Source organism: Panulirus ornatus, chromosome 10, assembly GCF_036320965.1.
Source record: "Panulirus ornatus isolate Po-2019 chromosome 10, ASM3632096v1, whole genome shotgun sequence".
In the NCBI taxonomy this organism is placed as follows: domain Eukaryota; kingdom Metazoa; phylum Arthropoda; class Malacostraca; order Decapoda; family Palinuridae; genus Panulirus; species Panulirus ornatus.
In genome coordinates, this window is record NC_092233.1 from 13,872,138 (window position 1) to 13,889,665 (window position 17,528).

Genomic DNA, 17,528 nt, shown 5'->3' on the forward strand with positions numbered 1-17,528 from the left:
AAGTGAGTCAGTTGTTGTTCGCTGATGATACAGCGCTGGTGGCTGATTCATGTGAGAAACTGCAGAAGCTGGTGACTGAGTTTGGTAGAGTGTGTGGAAGAAGAGAGTTAAGAGTGCATGTGAATAAGAGCAAGGTTATTAGGTACAGTAGGGTTGAGGGTCAAGTCAATTGGGAGGTGAGTTTGAGTGGAGAAAGGCTGGAGGAGATGAAGTGTTTTAGATATCTGGGAGTGGATCTGGCAGCGGATGGAACCATGGAAGCGGAAGTGGATCATAGGGTGGGGGAGGGGGCGAAAATTCTGGGGGCCTTGAAGAATGTGTGGAAGTCGAGAACATTATCTCGGAAAGCAAAAATGGGTATGTTTGAAGGAATAGTGGTTCCAACAATGTTGTATGGTTGCGAGGCATGGGCTATGGATAGAGTTGTGCGCAGGAGGATGGATGTGCTGGAAATGAGATGTTTGAGGACAATGTGTGGTGTGAGGTGGTTTGATCGAGTGAGTAACGTAAGGGTAAGAGAGATGTGTGGAAATAAAAAGAGCGTGGTTGAGAGAGCAGAAGAGGGTGTTTTGAAGTGGTTTGGGCACATGGAGAGAATGAGTGAGGAAAGATTGACCAAGAGGATATATGTGTCGGAGGTGGAGGGAACGAGGAGAAGAGGGAGACCAAATTGGAGGTGGAAAGATGGAGTGAAAAAGATTTTGTGTGATCGGGGCCTGAACATGCAGGAGGGTGAAAGGAGGGCAAGGAATAGAGTGAATTGGAGCGATGTGGTATACCGGGGTTTACGTGCTGTCAGTGGATTGAATCAAGGCATGTGAAGCATCTGGGGTAAACCATGGAAATCTGTGTAGGTATGTATATTTGCGTGTGTGGACGTGTGTATATACATGTGTATGGGGGGTGGGTTGGGCCATTTCTTTCGTCTGTTTCCTTGCGCTACCTCGCAAACGCAGGAGACAGCGACAAAGTATAATAAAAAAAAAAAATAATATTTATTTTATCTTTTGTCGCTGTATTACATATATATAATGCACCAGTGATTTATTTATAATTTTCATGCATTTAATTTACCATTTAAATTCAACCATTATATTATCATATTGTAGAGAGTTTTTCTGCATATCATCTGGCCTTTTTCCTTTAGGTAAGGATGATGGCTTAGGTGTTGAGAACCTTCAGCATTCTGGAATGATAGCAGGAGAAACATCTCAGGCATATCGTGAAATTGTAACTTACTCAATGGTTACCTGCCGAGCAATTGGTATCGGAGCATATTTGGTACGACTTGGCCAGCGAGTGGTGCAAGTGGAATCTTCTCACATCATTCTTACTGGATATAGTGCACTCAACAAGGTAGGATCATCAGTTTTTTAGAATTAGATTTAAGGGATTTAGTAGGGAAATTAGGTTTAGGTGTTTAAATTTTACATTGTTGCAGTATTAGAGTTGAATATTACCTATGAGCTAATGACATCTGTGATTGAGAAATTCAACAGGTACAGCATTTATAGCTTTTGTATTCATTTTATGTGAAAATAGGGTTGTAAGAATGAAGTCTTACTGCTGTAAGTGTTTCAGATGGAACTAAAGGGAATAAAAAGGATGTAAATGAGTATGTGTCTACCATTGAATTAGATAGGCATATTTGATCAGTAAAAATTTGTAGATCTATAGTGGTACTACTATCAGACCTTACCTGAATAAGAATATATTTTCCGTTTGATCTTCCAGAATGCTTGTCATATCACAATGACATATGTTCTTATGCTTTTCTTGGAAGGATTACTGTAGAAAAGAAGTGCATAGTGGTGTTAATGATATATAATCTTTAAAAGATTTTTAATGATCCAGAACAAATACCTAATGACAACATTGAAGGAACCATCTGGATGGTACATGAAGCAGTAAAACATGCTCTTCCCAGAGAAGGTAAAGTATTGATAATAGGTGATTCACTCATGATATAGACTGGTGGGATTTAGATTTTCATGGTGATGGGGAGTCGTGGTGACAAAATTCTAGAGTGTGTACAGGAAACTTTCCCATACCAGCATATCAATGAACATACTAGGATGAAAGGGACTGACTCACCTTCATTACTAGATCTAATTTTCATAAAGATGAGTATGGATAATGATATCATATATTATATACCACATGGGGAAAGTGGTCATGTAATACTTGAGTTGTGGTAAACAAGAAAGTTAAAAGAGCTGAGATGAGGTAGGAATTGAGGAAGAGGTATGATTGCAGAAACTACACAGAAGTTAACATTGCCTGTGTTAACACAGATTGAGATATGAAGTTCAGTGGTCAGGAACCAGAGTATTGTGCTGAAAGTTTCTGTGAAATTTGCATTGAAGAAGTAGTAACGTGTATACCTCTAGCCTCAGACACATAGGGAAGGTTATGAAAGAGTTAAGAATGGTTTAATCAAAGGTATAGTAAAGCAAGGGATACTCTAGCCAGCCAGCTTATGCAAGGTATAAGAGAACAAGGAATGAATATGCCAGAATAAGGAAGAAGTAACAGATATTTTGAAAAGAATCTTATTGATAAGGCAGGTAAGAACCCATAACTTTTCCATAAATTCAACAGAAGTACATTGTCAGGTAAAGACGTGTAAAGCCCAAGTGATTTTATTAAGGGATTCAGACAGAAAGGCAGTTGAAGATTTTGTAAGGATATGTGAGGAACTGAATAACAAGTTCAAAAGTTTTTTCAAGTGGAAGACACTGTAGCTCTATCATCAGCAAGATGGGATGGGGAGAAGCCTGTGGAAAACATTGAGATATGTAGAAAAGATATCAGCAGAAGAATACTAAAAGGTTTTGACCCATACAAAGCTTATGGTCCTGATAAAATATCACCATATGCGCTGAGGGTATGTGCAGATACGCTAGACAGACTTTGTGAAATACTGGTTAAGATGTTGATGGAGAAGAAGAGAGTTCCAAGGGAATGGAAAAGGGTAAGCATCAAACCCATCTGTAAGAAAGCAGACTGGGAAGAGGTGTTGTATTACAAACCAGTCTTCTTGATGCGTATTGTCCTTAAAGTACTGGAAAAGTAAATTAGAAAGGAAGGGGATGACTTTCTTTTGAAGAGAAATTCTCTGAGTGAGAGGCAACATGTTTTACGAAAAGGAGTTCATGTATAACAAAATGTATAGATTACAATGAGAGAGTGAGCTGTCTTTATGAAAAGAGGGAAGGCTGGTTAGACTGTTTATGTCTTCACTTCCGGTAAGCATTTGACTCAGTACTGCATGGAAGGCTGATAAACAAGGTAAAGTACCGGGCAGGAATAATAAAGGAGAGACTCTTCCAATGGATAGATATCATCTTTTGGAAGGGAATGATGGACACATGTCAGAGGAGCCTTTTTTCAGATAGGTGGAGGTCACCAGTAGAGTGCTCCAGGGCTCTGTTTTGGAACCATTACTGTTCTTGATCTGTGTGAATGACTTACTTGGAGGTTTGGAGTCCTACTTGAATATTTTTGCAAATGATGCAAAAGTCATGTGGGAAATAAAAAATGAGGAGGATTGCATCAGCTTACAAGGTGGCCTAAGCAGACTCTAAAGTTGGTCTGATACATGGATGATGAAATTCATCCCAAGCAAATGTGAAGCATTGAATTTGAGACTTAGTGAAAGAAGGCTTCAGTGTGATCATCATCTAGCAGGCCATAAGCTTCAGGATTCTGTGTGTGAGAAGGATTTGGAGTCGACATCTTCCCTGACCTATCCCAAGAGTCTCATAGTAGGAGAATAGTAAAGGAGAAAAACTTTCTTTTGGTAAATATCAGAATAGCTTGAATATGGATGAGGAAGTATTTAGCCAGCTGTTCATATCCTACATAAGATGAAAACTAGAATATGCTTCTCAGGTTTGGTCAGTACACCTAAGAAGTGTATTGAGTAAATAAAGAAAGTCCAGATGAGGGCATCAAAAGATGGTACCAAAATTAAGAGACCAACTTTAAGTTACAGGGAAAAGCTAAAGCTTTATAATGTCTTGCCATGGAAAAGAAAAGAGTGAGGAGTAACTTGATTACAACCCCGAAGTTTTTGAATCAGATTGATGGGGTGGATAGTAAACAGTTCTTTGATATGTATAGGAATAGAGCATCCAGAGAACATAACATTAAATTAGGCAAGGAACTTGTTTGAAAAATATAAAGAAGTGCTTTTATAGTATAATAGTGTTGGATAAATGTAAAAGGATGAATGATGGCATGGTTAATGCAAACACCATACATTAATTTAAGAAGTTGTGTGGTAGTAAAGAATGTTCAAGAGAAGGGGCCCCGCAAGTATAAAGCTCCCTCCCCATACAATAAATATACATTATTACAAAGACCTATTGTCTTTTTAGATATGTATCACTATATTAAATTAAATCAGTGATGGATTGCGCAAAAGATGCTTGTGGCATGAGAAGAGTGGGAGGTGGGTTGATTAGAAAGGGTAGTGAGTGGTGGGATGAAGAAGTAAGAGTATTAGTGAAAGAGAAGAGAGAGGCATTTGGACGATTTTTGCAGGGAAAAAATGCAATTGAGTGGGAGATGTATAAAAGAAAGAGACAGGAGGTCAAGAGAAAGGTGCAAGAGGTGAAAAAAAAGGGCAAATGAGAGTTGGGGTGAGAGAGTATCATTAAATTTTAGGGAGAATAAAAAGATGTTCTGGAAGGAGGTAAATAAAGTGCGTAAGACAAGGGAGCAAATGGGAACTTCGGTGAAGGGCGCAAGTGGGGAGGTGATAACAAGTAGTGGTGATGTGAGAAGGAGATGGAGTGAGTATTTTGAAGGTTTGTTGAATGTGTTTGATGATAAAGTGGCAGATATAGGGTGTTTTGGTCGAGGTGGTGTGCAAAGTGAGAGGGTTAGGGAAAATGATTTGGTAAACAGAGAAGAGGTAGTGAAGCTTTGGATGAAAGCCGGCAAGGCAGCAGGTTGGATGGTATTGCAGTGGTATTAAAAAAGGGGGTGACTGTATTGTTGACTGGTTGGTAAGGTTATCTAATGTATGTATGACTCATGGTGAGGTGCCTGAGGATTGGCGGAATGCGTGCATAGTGCCATTGTACAAAGGCAAAGGGGATAAGAGTGAGTGCTCAAATTACAGAGGTATAAGTTTGTTGAGTATTCCTGGTAAATTATATGGGAGGGTATTGATTGAGAGGGTGAAGGCATGTACAGAGCATCAGATTGGGGAAGAGCAGTGTGGTTTCAGAAGTGGTAGAGGATGTGTGGATCAGGTGTTTGCTTTGAAGAATGTATGTGAGAAATACTTAGAAAAGCAAATGGATTTGTATGTAGCATTTATGGATCTGGAGAAGGCATATGATAGAGTTGATAGAGATGCTCTGTGGAAGGTATTAAGAATATATGGTGTGGGAGGAAAGTTGTTAGAAGCAGTGAAAAGTTTTTATTGAGGATGTAAGGCATGTGTACATGTGGGAAGAGAGGAAGGTGATTGGTTCTCAGTGAATGTAGGTTTGCGGCAGGGGTGTGTGATGTCTCCATGGTTGTTTAATTTGTTTATGGATGGGGTTGTTAGGGAGGTGAATGCAAGAGTTTTGGAAAGAGGGGCAAGTATGAAGTCTGTTGGGGATGAGAGAGCTTGGGAAGTGAGTCAGTTGTTGTTCGCTGATGATACAGCGCTGGTGGCTGATTCATGTGAGAAACTGCAGAAGCTGGTGACTGAGTTTGGAAAAGTGTGTGGAAGAAGAAAGTTAAGAGTAAATGTGAATAAGAGCAAGGTTATTAGGTACAGTAGGGTTGAGGGTCAAGTCAATTGGGAGGTGAGTTTGAATGGAGAAAAACTGGAGGAAGTGAAGTGTTTTAGATATCTGGGAGTGGATCTGGCAGCGGATGGAACCATGGAAGCGGAAGTGGATCATAGGGTGGGGGAGGGGGCGAAAATCCTGGTGGCCTTGAAGAATGTGTGGAAGTCGAGAACATTATCTCGGAAAGCAAATATGGGTATGTTTGAAGGAATAGTGGTTCCAACAATGTTGTATGGTTGCGAGGCGTGGGCCATGGATAGAGTTGTGCGCAGGAGGATGGATGTGCTGGAAATGAGATGTTTGAGGACAATGTGTGGTGTGAGGTGGTTTGATCGAGTGAGTAACGTAAGGGTAAGAGAGATGTGTGGAAATAAAAAGAGCGTGGTTGAGAGAGCAGAAGAGGGTGTTTTGAAGTGGTTTGGGCACATGCAGAGGATGAGTGAGGAAAGATTGACCAAGAGGATATATGTGTCGGAGGTGGAGGGAACGAGGAGAAGAGGGAGACCAAATTGGAGGTGGAAAGATGGAGTGAAAAAGATTTTGTGTGATCGGGGCCTGAGCATGCAGGAGGGTGAAAGGAGGGCAAGGAATAGAGTGAATTGGAGCGATGTGGTATACCGGGGTTGACGTGCTGTCAGTGGATTGAAGCAGGGCATGTGAAGCGTCTGGGGTAAACCATGGAAATCTGTGTAGGTATGTATATTTGCGTGTGTGGACGTATGTATATACATGTGTATGGAGGGGGGTTGGGCCATTTCTTTCGTCTGTTTCCTTGCGCTACCTCGCAAACGCGGGAGACAGCGACAAAGTATAATAAAATAAAATAAATCACTATATTAGGAGATTGTAGGTCAGACCACATGAGGCTCTATCCTTCAGACCAAAGGCTAATGATTGGAATGGCCTTCTCTCTGGATCTATGATATGTTTTTTGTAATACTTGATCTCTGTTTCCCTTGTTGGCAAGGTACCACTAGGAAAAGATGAAGAAAGGCCGCTTCTTGGTTTTTATTTTCATTTTATAATTGGATCTTTATAGTGAATGACAGCATACTTTGAGATTTTTTTTTTTTATGAATTGACCTCATACCTTTATCAACTTCATCCATGATGTGACTGTGCACTTGGTTACTTTATCGATTAAGGTGTACTCATAACCACAAAATAGATTATGTGTGCAGTGTTTTTCCGTATCGTTGTATGTTTTACCAGAAAACTTGAAATATCATTTGTAGAAAACAAGAAAAGATGAAATGGTTAATTGAAGTGAAATATGAATGACATAAATTATGTCCATTATTTGATATCATGAGGTAGGTAGCTTTAGCGGTCACCATGGTACTTTTTAAGTAACATGTCAGACAGTCTTTTGCTGCTTAAACATTAGCTCAAATAGAATTCATATTGATGTTATACTTATCATAGATATGACAAAACATCTGTGAAAGAACAGAACACAAGTAGTATATGCCCTCTGCCAGTGGCCTGTAAAAGGGTGAGGCACTAAAGGCTAAGAAGTGGCACTAGAGTTCACTAGTTATGGAGACTATTGACATGACCACCTCCTTTTTCCAGAGTGGAACAGGCATCATAGATATAGATAAATAGATAGATAGTTGATTTAAATGCAAATGTGAGTAGTATGGTAGTTTTAGGGTATAATTTGGGGCATGGGATATTCGATAAAGTGAATGGAAATCGTGAACAGCTTGTAGAGTTGTATGCTGAAAAATGCCTGGTGATCGGGAATGCCTGGTTTAAGAAGGGACATTTACAAGTATACTTTTGTCAGTCGGAAAGATGGTCAGTGAGCATAGTTAGATTACATACTAATGGATAGATGGGCAAAAGAGTGATTTTTTCATGTGAATATGCTTAGAGGGGTAACTGGTGGGATGGCTGATCATTACTCTGTGGAGACGGATGAAGATTTGTAGAGGTTTTCAGAAAAGAGGGAATACTGTATTTGAGAAGAAAGTTGTTAAAGTAAGTGAGCTTGGAAAAGACACTTTTGTGAGGAAATAACAGGAGAGATTGAGTATGAAATGGCGAAAGGTGAGAGTAGTTGAAGGTAGGGGAGTGGCTGAGGAATAGGAGGTATTTATGGAAGCATTGCTAACATACATGAAAGAAATGTGTGGTATGCAGGTGGAAGGTGGGCAGGTTAAAAAGGGTACTGAGAGGTGGGATGATGAAGTAAAGTCGCTAGTGAAAGAGAAAAAGAGGTATATAGGCAGTACTGACAGGGAAGGAGTGTGAATAATTTGGAGATGTATGAAAGTGTCAGGTCAAGAGGAAGGTGTGGGGGTTGAAAAGGAGGGCAGATGAGAATTCGGGTGAGCAAGTATCAATAAACTTCAGATAGAATAAGGTGATATTCTGGAAGGAGGTTAATAGTGTGTGAAAAAAGAAAACAAGTGGGAACATTAATGAAGCGAGCAAATAAGGAAGTGATAAGAGGTAGTGATGAAGTGAAGAGAGATGGAGTGAGCATTTTAAAGGACTGTTGAATGTGTTTGATAATAGGATGGCAGATGCAGGGTGTTTGGGTCTAGGTGATAAGAAAAGTGAAATTTGTTGAAGAGAGAAGAGGTGGTGAAGGCCATGCATAAGATGGAATGTGGTAAGGCAGCTGAAGTGGATGATATTGCATTAATGAAGCGAGCAAATGGGGAAGTGATAAGAGGTAGTGATGAACTGAGGAGAGATGGAGTGAGCATTTTGAAGGACTGTTGAATGTGTTTGATAATAGGACGGCAGATGCAGGGTGTTTGGGTCTAGGCGATAAGAGAAGTGAAAGAATCATGAAGAATGTTTTGGTGAAGAGAGAAGAGGTGGTGAAGGCCATGCATAAGATGGAATGTGGTAAGGCAGCTGAAATGGATGATATTGCACATGAATTTCTTAAGAAGGGGGGAGACTGTGTTGCGGATTAGTTAGTCAGTATTTCCAGTGTATGTATAGGTCATGGTGAGGTGCCTGTGGATTGTTGGAATGCATGTATGATGCCATTATATAAAGGCAAGGGGGACAAAGGGAGAGTTTGAATAATAAAGGTATAAGTTTGTTGAGTGTACCTGGTGAGTTGTATGGGAGAGTAGTGATTGAGAGGGTGATGGCATGTACAGAGCATCAGATTCAGGAGGAACAGTGTTGTTTAGAAGTGTTAGAGGATGTATGGATCAAGTGTTTGCCATAGATGTGTGTGAGAAAATCTCAAAGAATTTTTTTTTTGTATTTATGGATCTGGAGAAAGCATATGAAAGCAGAGAGGTTTTTATTAGGGATGTAAAGCATGTGTACAAGTAGGAAAATTGGAGAGTGAGTGGTTCCAAGTGAAGTTTGGTCTGTAGCAGGATTGTGTGCCATCACCATAGCTGTTAATTTGTTTATGGATGGAGTGGAGGAAGGTGAATGCGAGAGGCTAGGAGAAAGAGGAGAGTACGCAACCTGAAGGGGTTTAGGTGGGACTGGAAAATGAGTCAGTTTGTTGGTGACAGATTCGAGTAAGAAACCACAGAAGTTGGTAACTGAATTTAGGAGAATGTTGAAGGAGGAAGTTGAAAGTAAATGTGAATAAAACAAGGCTTAAAGTTTACTGGGATAGAGGGACTGGTTAGTTGGGGGTGTAAGTATGAATGAAGAAAATTTGGAGGAGGTGAAGTGTTTTAGATACCTTGAAGTGGACTTTGTAGCAAATGGAACCATAGAAATGGAAGTGAATCATAAGGTGGGTAAGGACGCAGAGGTTCTGGGAGCATTAAAGAATGTGCGGAAAGAGAGATCAGTATCTGGGAAGGTGAAAATGAGTGAAAGGTGAAAATGTATTGATGCAAGGCATAGGTTATAGATAAGGATGTGCATAGGAGGGAGGAAGTACTGAAAAGGAAGTGGTTGAGGACAATATGTGATGTGAAGTGGTTTAATCAAGTATGTAATAAGAGGTTAACAAGTGCAATTGAGAGGGGTCATGATCTTGGGATAAGCAATGAAATAATGCATCAATGTTGTTAAAAAAAAGAGCAGCCCATCCACAAAAAATGAAAAGTAAGAGTCTGACTCCCTTTCCTGAAATATATAATGCGAGCGTCCATCTTGAGCAGACACTTTTCTTTTAGATGATATGCAAATAGTTGAGCTTTATCTTTTGGCAGTGCCAAATCTGGGACCACATCATATTACTCTTCTTGAATGAATTTCCATTGGTTCTTTGCCAAGTACAAACTCTGCATCCATTCCCATTTCTTCCAGCACAGCAGCAGCTTCCTCACCATAGTCTTTTTCATCATTGCAACTAACGATGCCATCCTGCCATGGTAGTGGAATGGGAAGGCCATCATTGTTGTATGGCACTGGTCGTTTTGTGGAGTCCTGGATAGGGTAGACAATCTTGTGCTTGTTCTTAGCAGAAAAGTAGATGTGATACAAGAAAATGGATAGCGTTTTCAAAATCACCATCCGAAATTACATCAAGTACACCACAAGCCATGTGTGATGAAAATTTGTTGTTGACCAATGTTATTTTACTTCAATGATGGCAGTTTGTGAGTTTCTTATGTTGGTTGATGGATTGGTGGCTGCTTTATTTATTTCAATCGCAGACCCATGAAGGCTCTTATTCATGGTACAAAGTTATTTGACAACTTGGGTAATCACTGTCATCTATTAATTTGGCTTCTTTCCATTGGTTCTTTGCCAAGTACAAACTCTGCATCCATTCCCGTTTCTTCCAGTACAGCAGCAGCTTCCTCACCATAGTCTTTTTCATCATTGCAATTAACGATGCCATCCTGCCATGGTAGTGGAATGGGAAGGCCATCATTGTTGTATGGCACTGGTCGTTTTGTGGAGTCCTGGATAGGGTAGACAATCTTGTGCTTGTTCTTAGCAGAAAAGTAGATGTGATACAAGAAAATGGATAGCGTTTTCAAAATCACCATCCAAAATTACATCTACACCACAAGCCATGTGTGATGAAAATTTGTTGTTGACCAATGTTATTTTACTTCAATGATGGCAGTTTGTGAGTTTCTTATGTTGGTTGATGGATTGGTGGCTGCTTTATTTATTTCAATCGCAGACCCATGAAGGCTCTTATTCATGGTACAAAGTTATTTGACAACTTGGGTAATCACTGTCATCTATTAATTTGGCTTCTTTTTATAAATCTTAAATATAATAAGTCAGCTTGGCAAACAGTCCATGCTGTGTACTTGTAGCTTACAAAAATATTATGATAAGTTGGATACATACTAATTTTCCTTAACCTTTTCAGTTACTTGGCCGAGAGGTTTATAGTAGCAACTCTCAGTTGGGTGGTGTACAGATTATGCACAAGAATGGTATCTCACATGATGTTGCTCCTAATGACTTAGAAGGCATTCATATCATGCTGAAATGGCTCTCTTATGTCCCAAAGGTTTGTATGTATTTCATTATTAACTCCTAAATCAGTCTCTTAGACATATTACCAAAAGTTAGATAACAAGAGCTTTGTCTGTTGTGAAATTCTTGTATGCCAGGAATAATATTTAGATTGCAATTACCTCATTATGGATGCAAAATCTTTCCTTCTTATGTACAGTATAAGACTTTTACTTATTGTGCTTCTTGATGCATTTTCCTTGGTGAAAACTTCATCACTTATCATGATATATAAACTAAACTAGAAATGAAAATTGAGCTCATTGGATATGTTTTATTAATTGATTATGTTTTGATACTGACAGCGTGTATCTTATTTTGATATTTTCCTGTCATGTGTAATGCACCGAAACCACAGCTCCCTATCCACTTCCAGGCCCCACAGACCTTTCCATGGTTTACCCCAGATGCTTAACATTCCTTGGTTCAGTCCATTGACAGCACATTGACCCTGGTATACCATATCGTTCCAATTCACTCTATTCGTTGCACACCTCTCACCCTCCTGTATGTTCAGGCCCAGATCGCTCAAAGTCTTTTTCACTCTATCCTTCCACCTCCAATTTGGTCTCCTGCTTCTCCTTGTTCCCTCCACCTCTGACACATATATCCTCTGTAAATCTTTCCTCACTCATTCTCTCCATTTGTCCAAACATTTCAACACACCTTCTGCTCTCTCTACCACACTCTTTATTTCCACACATCTCTCTTACCCTTACATTACTTACTTGATCAAACCACTTCACACACTACATATTGTCCTCAAACATCTCATTTCTAACACATCCACCCTCTGTACATCCCTGTCTATAGCCCATTCCTCACAACCATATAACATTGTTGGAACTACTATTCCCTCAGACATACCCATTTTTGCTATCCAAGATAAGGTTCTCTCCTTCCACACATTCGTCATCGCTCCCAGAACTTTTGCCTCCTCCCCCACCCTGTGAATCACTTCCACTTCCATGGTACCATCTGCTGTTAGGTCTACTCCCAGATATCTAAAACACTTTTTCTCCCTTCAGACTTACATCCCAATTAATTTGTCTCTCAACCTAATAACCTTGATATTATTCACATTACTCTCAACTTTCTCCTTTCACTCACTTTTCCAAACTCAGTTGCCATCCTCTGCAGTTTCTCACATGAATCAGCCACTAGAGCTATATCATTGGCGATCAACAACTGACTCACTTCCCAGGCCCTCTCATCCACAACAGACTGCATACTTACCCCTCTCTCCAAATGTCTTGCATTTACCTTCCTAACCACCCCCTCCATAAATTAAACGACCATGGTGACATCACACACCCACTGCAGACTACCATTCACTGGGAACCAATCACCCTCCTCTCTTCCAACTTGTGCACATGCCTTACATCCTTGGTGAAAACTTTTCACTGCTTCTAGCAACTTACCTCCCACACCCTATACTCTTAAAACCATCCACAAAGCATCTCTATAAACCCTGTCATATGCCTTCCTCTGATTCATAAATGCTACATACAAATCCATCTGTTTTTCTAAGTATTTCTCATGTACATTCTTCAAAGCAAACACCTGATCCACACATCCTCTACCACTTCTGAAACCACACTGCTCTTCCCCAATATGATGCTCTGTACATGCCATCACCCTCTCAATCAATACCCTCCCATATAATTTCCCAGGAATACTGAACAGACTTATGCCTCTGTAGTTTGAACACTCACCTTTATCCCCTTTGCCTTTGTACAATGGCACTATGCATACATTCCACCAATCCTCAGACACTTCACCATTGTCCATACATACATTGAATATCCTTACCAACCAATCAACAGCACAGTCACCCCCTTTTTTACTAAATTCCACTACAGTACCCTCCAAACCCACTGCCTTGCTGGATTTCATCTCTTGTAAAACTTTCTCTACCTCTCCTCTCTTCACCAAACCATTCTCCCTGACCCCTCTCACTTCGCACACCACATCAACCAGAACACCTTGTATCTGCCACTCTATCATCAAACACAGTCATCATACCTTCAACAAACCTTCAAAATACTCACTCCTTCTCACTTCATCACTACCTTTTATCACCTCCCCATTTGCCCTCTTCACCAATTTTCCCATTTCTTCTCTTGTCTTATGCACATTATTTACCTCCTTCTAAAACTTCTTTTTATTCTCCCTAGAATTTAATGATACTCTCCTGTGGTAGTGAGGTTGTATATGTATCTTTACAGATGAAAGAATCTCCTTTGCCTATACTTCAACCAGTGGATCCAGTTGACCGTGAAGTATCTTTCATGCCAGGTCGAGCCCCATACGATCCACGATGGTTAGTTAATGGACGACCATCACCATCTAATCCAAATGAATGGGAAAGTGGCTTCTTTGATAAAGGTTCTTTCCAGGTATGGTTGATGATAATTTTGTCTGTTTCACTTCTCCCTGTTGCACTATGAACCCTATACACAGGTTTGAAATAATGAATCAAGACTAACAAAGTTTATAACACTGCCTTCAGGAGAAAGCATTACACTTTCTCCTGAAGGCTCCCTCTGGCATGGAGAATACCCACATCATATAAATATCTTTTTGAAGAAAGTTCTAATGATTCTTTTGAAAATCTCTTTGCTTTGATCGATGGATATCATTTATCCTGCAGGTATGAAGCAGTGAGGTTGTATATACTCCACTCCCTTGTTTGACAAAGGATTCCATTCCTAGAAAGTGTTACACTAAGCGAAATTTAGTTAGAAAAGACCCAGTTTCTCTTTGACTTCCATTAAAAAAGAGATGCATTTTTGCATCAAGATATTTGCTTTTGTCTTGCAAATATTTACAAAAGATGATTGCAAATGATAATAAAGCTTTTATAAAGATGATAATGACACTGTTTAACATTGATGAAATTGAAGTGACAGTTCAGTCATACACTGAGTATTCTATCCTTATTTGCCATCACAGAACTTGTATGATGAGCCATGCTCTTAAGAAGGTAGCTTCCTGAATGCTGTCAGTGTTAGATTCTCTGTTGGCTTTAATTATTGCTACAGTAGAACAAGCAAGGCCCATAGCTTTTAAAGTTTTATTAAGCTTTTCACCAGCATCAAACTGATGTAAAACCTTAAGCTTATCCAGTGTAATAGTGTTGCAGCATTTTTTTCTTTGTCAGTTTTGCTGCTTAGTAATGCCTCCAATAAGATGGAGTGATTAGAGGGCAATGAGTTTATAAGTTAGTAGATGTTCCGCTTAAGTTGCAACATAGCTTACAAAAAAGATTCCCTCTAAATTTACAAATCAAAACAAACTGCCTATGGTGTCTTGCATTCCTGCCACTACACAGTGCTACTCCTGCATATGGCAGTATTGTTAAATTTTTGTGACTTCTTTTTCTGAAAATTTATTAATTGTATATGTGAGCATCTCTAGTTTGTGTATACAGCAACCTTTTGATCTGCCCATGTGGTCTTTATTTCATTTGTAATTCATCGGATCACTTGGGTTGCATCATCTGGTATTAGTATTTCATTCACCAATTATGGATAGAAATACAGATTCCCTTTTTTTTATTCAGTGAGTAAGCTAAACTATTTGACTTGGTGATGATTAAAAAGAGAGTGGCATGATTATGATGGGATGGCTGAAGATGATTGTGGAAAAGTAATTTTGTATGCATCCGGATTTTTTCTTTGCGTAAAAGGTTATTTCTTATACATCCGGGTTTCTTCACTGCCTGAGAGTGAGTAGGGCCATAGGTGTATTTTTTCATGTCAGAGCAGAATTTTTTCATTATTATAAATTTTTAATGCTGTAAGTAAAATTTAGGATAGACATGTTTTTCATTAAGGTGAATTTTTTTAAAAGAGGTAGTAGTATATTTATTTTCTTTTCTATACTTGATTGCCATTTCCTGTATTAGTAGGATAGTGTTGGGAACAGAGAAAGAAAGGTCACATCTGCTCAGATCCATTCTCAAGCTGTCGTGCGCAATGCATGGAAACCACAGCTCCCTATCCACATCCAGGCCCCACAGACTTTTCCATGGTTTACCCCAGACATTTCACATGCCCTGGTTCAGTCTGTTGACTGCATGTTTACCACATTGTTCTAATTCATTCTAGCCTATGCACACCTTTCACCCTCCTGCATGATCAGGCCCCAGTTGCTCAAAATCTATTTCACTCCATCCTTCCAGCTCCAAATTGGGCTCCCCTCTCTCTTTGTTCCTTCCACTCTTGACATATATTTTCTCATTGCCAGCTTTTCCTCTCATTCTCTCCCTATGTCCAAACCATTTAACAAACCCTTTTCTGCTCTTTGAACCACACCTCTTTTATTACCATACATATTTATTACCCATTCATTAATAATTTGACCAAACCATCTCCCACCATGTATTGTCCTCAGACAAATAATTTCCAAAACATCCACCCTCCTCTGCACAGCCCTATCTATAGCCCATGCCTTGCTTTCATATAATATTGTTGGCAAGTACTATTCCATCAAACATACCCAGCTTTGTCCTCCCAGATGATATTCTCTCTCCTTCATTCTTCAGCGCTCCCAGAACTCTCATCCCCTCCCCCACCCTATGACTCTCACTTCCCTTTCCATAGTTCCATTCACTGCTATGTCCACTCCCAGGTATCGTAAGTGCTTCTCTTCCTTTGATTTTTCTTCATCCAAAATTACACCCCTGCTAACCTGTCCCTCAGTCCTTCTGAACCTAATAACCTGGATTTTATTCACATTTTCTTTCAACTTTCTCCTTTCGCACTTTCTTCCAAATTCAGTCACCAACTTTGCCATTTCTCACTCAAATCTGCCACCAGTGCTGTATCATCAGCAAACAGCAACTGACTCGCTTCCCAGGCCTTCTCATCCCTCGCAGACTGCGTACTTGCCCTTATTTCCTAGACTCTTGCATTTACCTCCCTCACCACTCGGTCTATAAACATATTAAACAACTGTAGTGACATCACTCACTCCCTGCTGCAGACCAACCTTCACCTGGAACCTTTCACTCTCCTCTCTTCCTACTCCTAAACAAGGCTTACACCCTTGATGAAAGCTACTCACTGCTTTTAGCAGCTTACCTCCCACATCATATATTCTTAAGACCTTCCCTAGAACTTCTCCATCAACTATATCACATGCCTTCTCCAGATCCATAAATGCCACATTAAGTATCCATCTGTTTTTCTAAATATTTCTCATATTCCTTAAAGCAAACACTTGATCCATGCATAATCTGCTACTTTTGAAACCACACTGCATCCCCAATCTGATGCTCTGTACATGCTTTCACCCTCTCAGTAATCAATATCCTCACATACAACATACAAGGTATGCTATTCAGATTTCTGCCTCTTTAGAGTGAACACTCACCTTTATCCCCCTTGCCTTTGTGTACTGGCACTGTATGTGCATTCTGCCAATCTCAGACACCTCACCATGATTCATACATTCACTGAAAATCCTTACCAACCCTTCAACAACTCTGCCACCCCCTTTCTGAATCAGTTCAATTGCGGTACCACCCACTCCAGTTGCCTTGCTGCATTTCATCTTACTTGAGGCTTTCACCACCTCTTCTCTCTTTACCATACTACTCTCCATAAGTCGGACTTCGCATTCCACCCTAACCAAAATACTGTACATCTGCCACTCTGTCATAAAATATAGTTAACATTCCTTCAAAATGCTCATTCCATCTCCAACTCTCTTTATCACTACCCATTATCACTTCCCCTTTTACCCCCCTTTCACAATGTTCCCATTTGTTCTCTTGTCCATCACATTACTTACCTAAGATATAGTTAACATTCCTTCAAAATGCTAATTCCATCTCCAACTCTCTTTATCACCACCCATTATCACTTCCCCTTTTACCCCCCTTTCACAGTGTTCCCATTTGTTCTCTTGTCCATCACATTACTTACCTCTTTCCAAAACATCTTTCTATTCTCCTAAAGTTCACTGATACTCTCTCTCCCCAGCTCTCATTTGCACTGTTTTAACCCCTGTTCTTTCCTCTTGACCTCCTGCTGCTTTCTCTTATACATCTCCCAATCATTTGCACTCCTTCCTTTAAAGTACTGCCCAAATACCTATCTTTTCACTGTCACTGGCAACTTTACTCCTTTATCCCACCAATCACTACCCTTTCTAATCTGCCAGCCCCCCCCACCTTTTTCATGCTGTATGCATCACTTGGACATGCCATCACTGCTTTCCTAAATACCTCTCATTCCTTCCCGTCCCCCCTCACTTCATTTACTCTCACCTTTTGCCATTCTACACTCAATATCTCTTGTT

General features: G+C 39.9%; 1 protein-coding gene across 7 annotated transcripts in view; it reads left to right on the forward strand.

Moving 5' to 3' along the window:
- Positions 1-17,528, forward strand: part of ACC (acetyl-CoA carboxylase) — a 333,790-nt gene that overhangs the window by 274,058 nt on the left and 42,204 nt on the right. For all 7 annotated transcript variants that reach the window (XM_071665546.1, XM_071665545.1, XM_071665542.1 and 4 more), the window contains 3 exons: positions 1,148-1,356; positions 11,071-11,214; positions 13,448-13,618. In XM_071665546.1, the coding sequence (XP_071521647.1) occupies positions 1,148-1,356; positions 11,071-11,214; positions 13,448-13,618 (524 nt within the window). The remainder of the gene's footprint in view (positions 1-1,147; positions 1,357-11,070; positions 11,215-13,447; positions 13,619-17,528) is intronic.